The 12743-nt window shown below is 41.7% G+C and overlaps 1 protein-coding gene across 1 annotated transcript in view; it reads left to right on the forward strand.

Annotated features, from left to right (window-relative positions):
* Window positions 1–12743, forward strand: part of TTLL7 (tubulin tyrosine ligase like 7) — an 89679-nt gene that overhangs the window by 49406 nt on the left and 27530 nt on the right. The window contains exons 16-17 of the mRNA XM_058178249.1: window positions 9207–9396; window positions 11500–11765. Coding sequence (XP_058034232.1) covers window positions 9207–9396; window positions 11500–11765 — 456 coding nt within the window. The remainder of the gene's footprint in view (window positions 1–9206; window positions 9397–11499; window positions 11766–12743) is intronic.

A 12743-nucleotide genomic window follows, 5' to 3' on the forward strand; every position in this document is an offset into this window, starting at 1 on the left:
TATTGGTTTTTTTTGTTTGTTTTCTAATTAGAGCCAAATCTGTATTGTAGTGGCTTGTGTTGGATCATTACACTAATGAGCATGAATCAGGAGTAAAATAATAATAATAAAGCTTTGTGGCAGGTTTGGGAAATGTATAATTTCCATTTGAAATAGTTGTAGTGAACTCTTTTTCTTTCACCATTATTTGCCAGAGTTTTAAACCAGGAATATACTAGAATATATGGGGTCCTTGATTATGACTATTTGTTCTGTTTTGTGTTCACTATATTTTTTTCTTTGTTTTTCAATGTCTTACAATTTGTAAACTGCCCACAGTCGCCAGGAGTGGAGTAGCATATTAATTTAATAAATTATTGTTAGCAAAACTTCTCATTCTATTTTTTCTGCTGTTGTTAGTGTTCATATTTATACATATAAATATACAAATAGGATGAAGACTATTGCTAACAATAGTGTAAGCCGCCCTGAGTCTTTGGAGAAGGGCGGGATATAAATGCAAATAAAAAAAAAATATGTAGCTTAACTTTCTAAATGCTTCAATGCATTTTAAAAAGAATACATCACAGTGATACTTGATGGGGTAAGCAGCCATTGTAAGCTCTGGGCCTAATCATACATGCTTATCTCTGTAGATAAATATGGTGGAAAAAGTTGGAACAATCAACTGGGATTCTAAAAGTCTGGAGATTCTCAGTCATCCAGATCATGGTTGTCCCAAAGTTGCTTTTTCAGTCATTAAGGCCACTTGGAGGTTTATCTGTGTCTCAGGGTCACCTGAATAATGCAAATGAGTGTGGAGTCTTTTTGTAGGGGCAGAAAACATCCTGTAGCCAAGAAGGCTTCACATCTATTTGCACTACTCAGGTGACCCTGAGGACACAGGTAAACCTCCAAGTGGCCTCAATGACTCTCTAAAAGAATGCAAATAACCAGCTGTCTTCAAGGAATGTAATCCTTCCATTCCCAACTATCCAGTCAAAGCTAAAGAAGCTTCTTGGGTGAAAAGCTAAAAGTCTTGAAATAAAAAAAACAAGAAAACTTAGTTGTCTCCTGAAAAAGCACCTTTGGGACAACCAACTGGGATTAAAGTAATTGCCAAATCAAAGACAAATAGTTGTGGCATTCTATATTAGGAATTTATTTTGTGTGTGTGTATGTATGTAATCCCAAATAGCTTCCCCCAAATTAATTTTTTATTGGGGGGAGTCATATAATTGCATTTCTGGGTAAAATTGCATGTTGCTTAAATATATAGTTAGCTTTTTTAATATAAACAAAGATGGAAAAGCTGATCTATTATTATTATTATTATTATTATTATTATTATTATTATTATTATTATTATTATTATTATTATTATTATTATTATTATTATTATTCGTATTTATATACCGCCCTATCTCCCGAAGGACTCAGGGCGGTTCACAGGCAAATAAAAACACATAAATACAGATTAAAATAACAATTAAAAAACTTATTCTAAAAGGCCAAATGTTTAAAAACAATATAAAAAAATAAAACCCATTTAAAACCCATAAATTTAAAATCTAATCCAGTCCTGCGCAAATGAATAAGTGTGTTTTAAGCTCGCGACGGAAGGTTCGGAGGTCCGGAAGTTGACGAAGTCCTGGGGGTAGTTCGTTCCAGAGGGTGGGAGCCCCCACAGAGAAGGCCCTTCCCCTGGGCATCGCCAGACGACACTGCCTCGCTGACGGCACCCTGAGGAGTCCCTCTCTGTGAGAGCGCATGGGTCGGTGAGAGGTATTCGGTAGCAGTAGGCGGTCCCGTAAATAACCCAGCCCTATGCCATGGAGCGCTTTGAAGGTGGTTACCAAGACCTTGAAGCGCACCCGGAAGGCCACAGGTAGCCAGTGCAGTCTGCACAGGATAGGTGTCATCACGGAGCCACGAGGGCTCCTCTATCACCCGCAGCTGCATTCTGGACTAACTGCAGCCTCCGGATGCCCTTCAAGGGGAGCCCCATGTAGAGAGCGTTGCAGTAATCCAGGCGAGACGTCACGAGGGCGTGAGTGACCGTGCATAGGGCATCCCGGTCTAGAAAGGGGCGCAACTGGCGCACCAGGCGAACCTGGTAGAACGCTCTCCTGGAGATGGCCGTCAAATGATCTTCCAGAGACAGCCGTTCATCCAGGAGGACGCCCAAGTTGTGCACCCTCTCCATCGGGGCCAATGACTCGCCTCCAACAGTCAGCCGTGGACTCAGCTGACTGTACCGGGATGCCGGCATCCACAGCCACTCTGTCTTGGAGGGATTGAGCTTGAGCCTGTTTCTCCCCATCCAGACCCGTACGGCTTCCAGACACCGGGACAGCACTTCGATAGCTTCGTTGGGGTGGCCCGGTGTGGAAAAGGACAGCTGGGTGTCATCCGCGTACAGCTGGTACCTCACACGAAGCCACTGATGATCTCACCCAGCGGCTTCATAGATGTTGAACAGAAGGCGAGAGAATCGACCCTGCGGCACCCACAAGTGAGGCGCCTCGGGGCCGACCTCTGCCCCCCTGTCAACACCGTCTGCGACCGATCGGAGAGATAGGAGGAGAACCACCGATAAACGGTGCCTCCCACTCCCAATCCCTCCAACCGGCGCAGCAGGATACCATGGTCGATGGTATCGAAAGCCGCTGAGAGGTCTAGTAGGACCAGGGCAGAGGAACAACCCCTATCCCTGGCCCTCCAGAGATCATCCACCAACGCGACCAAAGCCGTCTCCGTGCTATAACTGGGCCGGAAACCGGACTGGAACGGGTCTAGATAGACAGTTTCATCCAGGTGTAAGGGAAACTGATATGCCACCATACTCTCTACAACCTTCGCCGCGAAGCGAAGGTTGGAGACCGGACGATAATTACCTAAAACAGCCGGGTCCAGGGAAGGCTTCTTGAGGAGGGGCCTCACCACCGCCTCTTTCAAGGCGGCCGGAAAGACACCCTCCACCAAAGAAGCACTCGTAATCGCCTGGAGCCAGCCTCGTGTCACCTCCTGAGTGGCCAGCACCAGCCAGGAGGGGCACGGGTCCAGTAAACACGTGGTGGCATTCAACCTACCCAACAACCTGTCCATGTCCTCGGGAGCCACAGGGTCAAACTCATCCCAAACAATATCACCAAGACCACCCTCAGACGTCTCACCTGAGTCACCGCAATTTTGGTCCAAACCGTCCCGAAGCTGAACGATTTTATCGTATAGATAACCGTTAAACTCCTCAGCACGTCCCTGCAACGGGTCATCCCGCTCCCCCTGGTGAAGGAGGGAACGAGTCACCCGAAACAGGGCGGCTGGGCGGTTATCTGCCGACGCAATGAGGGAGGAAACGCCTCGCTTCCCTCAATGCCACTAGGTAAGCCCTATTATAGGACTTCACTAGTGTCCGATCAGCCTCTGAACGGCTAGACCTCCAGGAACTCTCTAGGCGTCTTCTCCGGCGCTTCATCCCCCTCAGCTCCTCGGAAAACCTAGGAGCCGGTTGGGACCTGTTGGGACCAAGGAGCCAGTTGGGACCGGTTGGGAATATGTTCTGTGATTTTAACTTTTTGGCCATGCTAATTCAATCAATATATGCATTGATAGAAGATCCAATGAAGTGAATTTCTTTTTTTGTTTCATGAGAGAATACATTTTTTATATGTTGAAAGCTCCATCTTAAATTTCTGGTTTTTTCCATTATTAAATAAATCCCCTGATTATAATAAAGATTTTCTTAATATTCCTTCGCCGGCGTCGAAGTAGACAGCACTGAGAGTTTTGTCTAGATGTAAAAAAGTTTGATATATTTTAATGACCCGACTTCTCTGACACTAATTTATAGCAATTTTTTTTTGGTGAATGGCCTGAATCATGGTATTTATTTTCTATTAGTGTTGTTGTCATCTAACATAGCAATGAATCATGTGATTCCATCTTCCAGTGTGATCTGATATCTCCTTATGTTACTGATGTACTGATAATATATTTGAAAGTAGGAAAGAATTTTGTAGTGACAAATACGTTGTGGATGATCACTGATAGGAAGTTGGTCAAAAGCTTCACTTTGAAAGTTGGGAAATTCTGAACTTTCAGAAGCCTTGTATAGTTTTAAATTAAAAAATTACTGTTGGAAGAAATATCCATCTGGGTTCAGTTCCAAGTGGGGACAAAGACACTGGAAACATGGAGGCTGCTTGGAAAGATGGTTTAATGGTGGTCAGGATCACATGGCTTGAGTTCCTGAACAGAAAAGGGCTGAGATCCTGTGTGCTCCCTGGCTTTATGCTTTTTCTGAGCTTTGAACTTTCTGGGGCACAGGAAGAGTATCCTGATTGGTTGTCAAACTCCTAGGGGGTGGGGGTCTTAGCTAGCCTTGCTGGCTGATGTAATCTTCCCAGGTGCCATGTGGTGAGTTTCTGTTCTAGATGGGTTCTATTATGATGCAGATGATGGTTAACAAAGGTGGGGGGGAAATGAGTGAGCTTAGCTGAGGCTTTAATGGCCCATTGACAAAGGTGGGGGGGAGTGAGTTTCTGTCTCTGACCCATTGACAAAGGTGGGGGGTGGCAGGAAGTTGCAGGGAGCTGCTTTGTCTTTAAAACATGTTTCTCCATTTCTCATCCAGGGAAATATATTCTGCCTTTTAAAATATTTTCTAAAATATTTCATTCTTCTAGGAGGGGGGTGGGTGCTAAATCCCTACAATACCTACTTTTTTTTTTTTTTACAAAACGTGAGTTTTGAAACATGCTCTTGGCAAAAAATTAAAATTGATCAAATCAGGGAGGCTTGATTGGTGCTTTTAATTTTTCTGTTGCAAAGGAAGCCATTGATAGAGACAACAGAAAAAGATTCCTTCAGTGGCTCCCAAAAGCTTTCAACCATGAAGGTCTAGCAGCCAGGGGAAAGGTTCTGGTAAGAATTTTACAGTATCCAATTTTCTATGCCAATTAATTTCAGCTGTTAGATATCATTTTCTGTGAGCTTCCAGTCAGGTTTCAAGCAAGCACACATCCCAAAATTTTCACAGCCATGGTTTTCCTTTAAATTACAGGCTGCCCATTTCCAAGGGTTGGTGACTGAACCTGCCCTAGCTCTTACTTTAGTGCATCCAAGATTTATTTACTTTTTTTTAGTCCAAATTGAGGTTAATCAGTGTGCAATCCAGGCTTTTTTCTTTCTTTCTTTTTTTTTTAAATTACACACAATGAGCCCTGGGACTTCCACTCATGAGACCACCAGCACAACATATCTTGCTTTACTGGGTAACTGGGCAGCATCATTTGTGAGTCAGTCAGGGCTTGGGTTTTGGATATCACTTTTTCTGCTATCTCTTCAAGAAAGGAATTGCCTGAGAGGGATGCCCCTCCCCCATGGAATTAACAGAGAGATCTGACTCCTTGGGTTTTTAGTGCCACAGAGCAAAAATCAACCTAGAAGTCTTGTGTGGAGGTAAGTGAAGGGAATAGTTTCAGTCTAATTCTGAATGGTGTGTCTCTCTGTGTGTGCCTGTGTATGCAGCTACTTTTACAATACAGGCAATACAAACATTTTGGACACATTTCCCTCCCACCAGACAAAAATCTAACGTGTTCAGAACTTGCTGTGGTAGCCACTCAAATACAATCCTTACATGAGTACTTTAGACTGATTACAATGTAAAGGAGACAAGACAGAAAACCTTACAATGAATTTCCACCCTCCCGCCATAGTCTTTCCAGCTGTCTTCTGGGAATTGAAAAGAGTCTTTTAGTCTTTACTTGTACATCTCAGGGTCCTTTCTTTCATGTCTTCTGGGTAGCATGCTTGGTAAAAGGCTGGTCAGTCAGGCTTGGAAGGGTCTGCTCCAATCTGGTTGCTGTGATGACTTTCAGTGGGGGCTGGATTCAAACTCAACTCCTGGCTCCAACAAATGGAAGGTCTCCTCTGGGGGCAGCATCTGGAACCATGTGCTCTGCTTCCACAGTTGCAGAGTCATCTTTTCAGGGCTGAAAGACATTAGAACAGGATCTCCTCCCCACTTTTGTGGGTAATCTTCTCAGGAAAGGCATTGTAACAGGATTAAAAGGGGGGGGGTAGATATCTTGCAGGCAGAGTTTGAAAAGAAACAACACATCAGTATTGCAGTTACTAAAAGATAATGCAGTTTCAACAAAATGGAGACACAACTGATGAGAAAGAAAAAAACTTCACATACTTCAGGAAGAGGATGAACAAGTAAAATCATTTAAACACACAGTAAATGCAAGACTGAATATTTTTTTTTCTCTTGTAAGTGAACTTAAAACGTTTCCTCATAAACCTATCTTGTAAGTGAACTTAAAATGTTTCCTTATAAACTTGAGTTGTTACTTTAAGATAAAGAGAGAGAAGGAGACAAAAGCAGAAATGAAAAGTTCTCTGTACCCAGTTTCTGTCGGCCACACAAAAACAGGGTAAAGGCTCTTTCTTTCTTTTTTCTCTCTCTCTCTTTTCACCATTTTCATTGCTTCAACCTTTTATTTTTCTTTTTCCCTAACAATTTAAAATTCTTGTCTCTAGAGATCAGATACATTTTACAGTTACAATTACCTCAAGGGCCCACAAAGACAGACATACACACATAAAAAACAAGGAGGACAAAGAGAGGAAAACAAAACTGAGATTTACACACACACTGATCATTCCCGCCATAAATCTCAATTAAATTAGGGAAGGCACAAATCTTAACAGACAGACCACGTGGTTCCATAGAAGAAAGAGAAAGAGACAAACAAACAAACAAACAAAACAAAAACTCAAACATTCCTATTTATATATTTCCCTTTTCTTTTAAGTACCTTTATTTAGTCAAATTTGTTTCCTATTCTCATCTCTTAGCAAAGCCCATTTATTACACAATTTTCTCAATTTCTTTTTTCACATACCAGGCAAAACTGGCAGCCTGCGGGCATCCCAGGCCCCAAGCAGGTTTCCTAGGGGATTTCCCGCCACCCTCGAGCTACTGCTTCCCATGTTTCCCTCTCCAATGTGAGGTTTTATTTTTCACTTTGGCTTAGCTGGGTGGACCCTCCTACAGTTTTCAGAAAAAAAAGTTCTGGGAAGGACTTCGACTCCCTTCTGTCGAAGTATGGGCCCCTTCCTGTTAAGGGAGCTTTGTTTTGGATCAAAAAGGTGATCCCAGAGGACCTACTGCCCCTCCAGCAGGTACGAGCACCTCCTCAACACTGCTTCCTGCTTTGCTTTCTCTAAAATACACTAGTAAACTCTACTCTTTTTTATTGTCCCCTTCACACTCACTTTCCTTTTACTCGGCTCCCGTTCCTGATAAACACAAAGTTCCACATTTGGCTTCCCCCCCTTGCTTTCTCTAGCCTACCGGTCACGGCTTGGTGGAGCTAGCAGTAGGCAGAGGTGCGGCTAGAGGTTGCTCAAAGAGGTGGAATCAGATTGTTTCCTCAGGTGGAATCCCACACACACACTTCCTCCTTCCCTAACAGAAGGTCCTGTGCTCTGGCAAAACCCCCATGCTCTCCAGACTTTTGGTCTTTCTGCGGTTAGGAAATGCACAGAGGAAGCAAGATCCAGCTGTGATTGGGAGAAGGGCTCTCTCATTCACACACATGCAGGCATACACATATTTCCCATGCTTGTCCATGCTTAAAATTAAAATTTAGAGGTACTCACCTTCTTTCCAAGCAGCCTTTGAGCTCAACACTCAAAACCCCTTTAAAACCTAGTTCCAAATGGCCAAGGTCCAGGAAAACTTACCCACAGACTCAATGGGTCTGCTGCTAGCAAGGGAGTCTTACCTGGGCCAGGTCCATTGGTTAGGTTAGCTTGGAGTCCCATCTGGGGTGCCAATTGTTGGAAGAAATATCCATCTGGGTTCAGTTCCAAGTGGGGACAAAGACACTGGAAACATGGAGGCTGCTTGGAAAGATGGTTTAATGGTGGTCAGGATCACATGGCTTGAGTTCCTGAACAGAAAAGGGCTGAGATCCTGTGTGCTCCCTGGCTTTATGCTTTTTCTGAGCTTTGAACTTTCTGGGGCACAGGAAGAGTATCCTGATTGGTTGTCAAACTCTCAGGGGGTGGGGGTCTTAGCTAGCCTTGCTGGCTGATGTAATCTTCCCAGGTGCCATGTGGTGAGTTTCTGTTCTAGATGGGTTCTATTATGATGCAGATGATGGTTGACAAAGGTGGGGGGGGAAATGAGTGAACTTAGCTGAGGCTTTAATGGCCCATTGACAAAGGTGGGGGGGAGTGAGTTTCTGTCTCTGACCCATTGACAAAGGTGGGGGGTGGCAGGAAGTTGCAGGGAGCTGCTTTGTCTTTAAAACATGTTTCTCCATTTCTCATCCAGGGAAATATATTCTGCCTTTTAAAATATTTTCTAAAATATTTCATTCTTCTAGGAGGGGGGTGGGTGCTAAATCCCTACATTACCTTTTTCACTTGAGTAACTGTTGAAAAGCTCCAATGTGGTAGCATAAAAATATTGAAAGTAGGTCTCCATATATTTGAGAAAACACCCTGAATCATTTATATATATAAATATATATACATTTGTGCTACTTTAATTAGTTGTCTCCAAAATGCCCAAGATGGATAGGTTTTTAAAATAAGAATATTGCATCGTGCTGTTTTCCTTCAGAGAGGTTTCAAGCATTTTCTTAAGAGTTGTATACCACAGAGAATTTCAGAGAGCATAGCTTTCGTTTCCTGAAATCCCTTCTTCTCCTGGATTCTTAAAGGCCTAGGATCCTTTTTCTGTTTTGCATCTGGTCATCTTACGCACAGATCTTGGGAATTTAAAGGTATTTAAAATAGGTTTAATGATGCCACTTTATGATCAGGCTTCTCCAAAGTAACGTTCCTTAAGATATATTCAATTTCAAGTCTCAGAATTCACTTCTGTTCTAGGAGTTGGCAATAGGTCTTTGAGCTTCCAAGCTGGGGATGTAAAAGATTGTAACTTTCTTTTACTTACCAATGTATTGTGTACTGGAATGTTGTAAAAGCAAAGCTCAGATTGACACATGGTAATACTTTTATATGAGATAGATATAATAAAGATTTGACTCTAATAGGCAAACCTTACTGCAGTCAGCGGAACCGATCTAAGCTCTTCTATTTTGCATCTTAAAATTTCTTGTAGATTCTGAATCAGGTTGAATTGATAAAAATGAAGGCTGAGCAGAGGCTTAGTACATACTTCCTCTTTTCTCTTGCAGCCTCTGTATTCGATGCCAGAAAGTGCACAATTCGTGAAAAAGAACAAGAATGACAGCAGTGGCAGTAGTCATGAAAGCAGCAGTGACATCTCAGAATGGGAAGAGGAAGCTGAGAAAGAAGATGAAAATGTGAAGAAAGAGAAAAATGTCACATTTGATCTTGAAGATAGGAAATTAATAGAGCGATCCAGTAAGTTATATGAATGGAATTGATTAATTTTTATATTAACATTCTTTTTTAAAAAAAGGAGATTCACTGGTCATTTAAGTTTATAAGACCACTTGATTGAGAATGTTTTCTAAATGTGCAAACATATGTGATATCTTGAAATATTTCAGAAATTAATTAATACATGCTCTGCTGTTATGGGGAGGCCGAAAATTTTTGTTTATAATAAGAATTAAAGCACATTCATTATTTTTTTTTTAAAAACCCACTCGTTTCCCACATTCCTGTTGATCGTTTTTCTCTGTCCTCATAATTTAACAGCGAAGAGACCATAACTACAATCCATCCCAATTGGCTATATTGGCTGGGATTGTTGTGAGTTAATTCAGCATCCTTAGTTTGAACTGAACAAATAAGGCTGGCAACTGGACTAACAAATTTGGTGGAGTAATAATATTGGATAATGAGCAAAATGCAAGAATAATGAATCCAAATGAAGCTCTCATGGCACTGAATTCTGTATTATACATGGCATAACAGAAAGCTCCACTGATTATAGTTCAGGAGATATTGAATTATACAATAACATGCACAGTTAATTGAGGGAAGTTTTGAAAGAGATTATGGGTGGTTTTGTTATTAGGTCTCTTTTAATACTGTTAATTAACAAAAGTGTTAATACCTGTGTGTGTGTGTGTGTGTGTGTGTGTGTGTGTTGGGAGGAGGCAGCGTGTGCAGGGTGGTGATACAAAGGACAGGGCCAGGATTTCTCTTCCTTGAATTTAATTCTCTTTCTTGAATTTAATGGGGGGTGTGTGTGTGTGTGTGTGTGTGTTTATAGTATATTTTAAGCCTATTTAATGTCTTATAAAACAGTGTTTGAGTATTTCCTAAATTAAAATTAGGAATCAATACTAATGAATTTTAGCAGCATTGGTCAGAAGTAGCCTGACAGAAATGGGGAAGCAGTGAAGAGCAAGCCTATGCTTTTGAGGCCTAATTGCCTATCTCTGCAATAGAATAATATGTTCTGAAAACAAGATCAAAATCAAAATCCTGTCAAAGAAAATAAGACATTAATTCAAACTCTTCCAGGTTCATTTGGAGCAGCTGAATTGTTTTCATAGTATATGTCTTAGGTCACGTTAGAATATATTAGGTGTAGAATTTTCTTTGGGTTCCCATACCTTTGGGAACAAATGATGGAGAATATATTTATAATGCAGCATCCCTAAGAAAGAGACATATTGCAAGAACATAGTCCATAGTAATATTACTCAGTATAATCTGGTATAGATTACATTTTTCATAAGAATCACGAAATTGGAAAAAATTAACAAGAGTGACACTCAGTATTATCTGATGTATTTTACGTTTCAATAAGACTTGATGGGATAGGAGAAGTGAACCATTTATATTTCCGCTAGGCAAAAGAGATGGGAATGAATCCGGTGAGTTTACAGAAGACTAAATTCTCTTAATTCTACTTCTTTGATTCTTTCCCTATCACAGGGGTGTCAAACTCAAGGCTCGGAGGCCAGATCCGGCCCAAGGGGTGCTTAAATCTGGCCCGTGGGGCCAGCCCTGGAAACAGCAAAGGACCGGCCCACAGTGCTTCTGTCAGCGAAAATGGAGCTTGTGAGAGCTACATGAGGCCCTCACGAGCTCCATTTTCGCTGGCAGAGGGTTGCAGGAGGCCGTCGCAGCCGAAAACGGAGGTCAAGAGCCTGTTTTCTCTGGCAAAACGCTCGGGCCACCATAGGGACTGACACAAGTGATGTTGAGCTGGCCACACCCACCCTGGCCACGCACCCTCCCCCAAGGTCCAACACAATCCTGATACAGCCCTCAATGAAATCAAGTTTGACACCCCTGCCCTGTCAGTTTTGCATATGTGCATGGTAAAAGTCCAGAGTATTGGAAAGTAAGAGACAGCGTATACGAGGAAAGGTATTTAGAGGCCACTTGCAACATTGGATTGAAAAGTTAAAAAAATCGACACAAAATTCAGAATACATCCTGAGAAGATGCATGCAAGTTTGGAGGTTGTTGGGTTTTTTTTTTTTTTTTGAGTCTATAATTGTGATTTGGGAGAGGACTTGAGTCTTTTGTATTCATTTCCAGGCAGAATGCACTGGAAGCAGCCTCTTAAAAAAGTCCCATCTTATGTGTCTGCCGCCTCCTCGACTAGTCCTATCCGGCGTTCTGTAAGCTGCCCTCGATCCATCTCAGCTTTGGCTATGCAAATGCAAGGTGACAAACGCCCTTTCACAGCCAAACCAGTAATGCATCTCTCTCGGTCATCACTCGCGAGCAGGTCACACTCTTTAAACAGAGGTTCATCTACTATCAAAATGTCTCACACTGCCAGCCAAGGTTCTGTATCTGGGGTAAGTTAGCAAAGCATGTCTGTTTTGTAATAACAAATATTCAATGAAGTGTTCAAGAGTTGGGGGAGATGAAGAGCAATGAGATTAATATTTTACCATCTATTTTGCTATCCAAACCATTATTTCTTTTCTTTTTCTTTTTTTAAATTTACATTGAGAAATTCAACTAGTTGCACTTGTGGCCAGGGGAAATAAAGGTGGCTTAGGCATTGTAGCCTACACAACAACCTTGTTCTAAATGAAATTTTTTGCTTCAGATTGGAAAATGAAAACGTTTTACAGGAACTGCACATTTGGATAATCAGGAGATTTGGAATCATTAGGAAAAAATAAAACCTAGAGGGAAGTTTTTGCAGAAACTCTTGGGGATGGGAATTGTATTTATTTTATCAGATTAGTAAGGATTATTTGTCTTAGTTTTTCTTTTGCATATATATCTATATTTTAAAAATAATACTTGCTGTTCATGGTAATAATTCATGCTCCATCCCTGAAAGTTTTTAAGAAGAGGTTGGACAACAATTTGTCCTGAATGGTATAGGACAGTGATGACTAAGCTTTTTGCCGTTGTGTGCCAAAACAGGGGGGTGGGGGGTGTTCCCATGATCATGTATGGTTCATTAATATTTTCAACCTATTTCTGTACATAAAAGTACACCATATGTTTAAATAGCACTTTATTCCACAATTCATAGGGCCTTATGCCATGCAGGAGTCATGCTGATATAGTGGGTCTTCCATTTCTTCTCTTACCCTCTTTCTGCCTTTCAGATTATGCTCTGGAGGGTTCCTAAACACAAGAGAGAAAATTTGCACAGAGGAGGAATTTGCAAGGAAAAGAAACTATCCATTTACTTTTAAAAAAACAAACAAACCCTGTTGAATTCAGTGAGGCCAGCAAGGGTAGAAATAGCTATGTGAGAGTAGCCCATGGGCAAAATCTTTGTGCTCATGGGTATCACAAAATACCCTTAGTTG

This window comes from Ahaetulla prasina, chromosome 3 (genome assembly GCF_028640845.1).
Source record: "Ahaetulla prasina isolate Xishuangbanna chromosome 3, ASM2864084v1, whole genome shotgun sequence".
Lineage (NCBI taxonomy): Eukaryota > Metazoa > Chordata > Lepidosauria > Squamata > Colubridae > Ahaetulla > Ahaetulla prasina.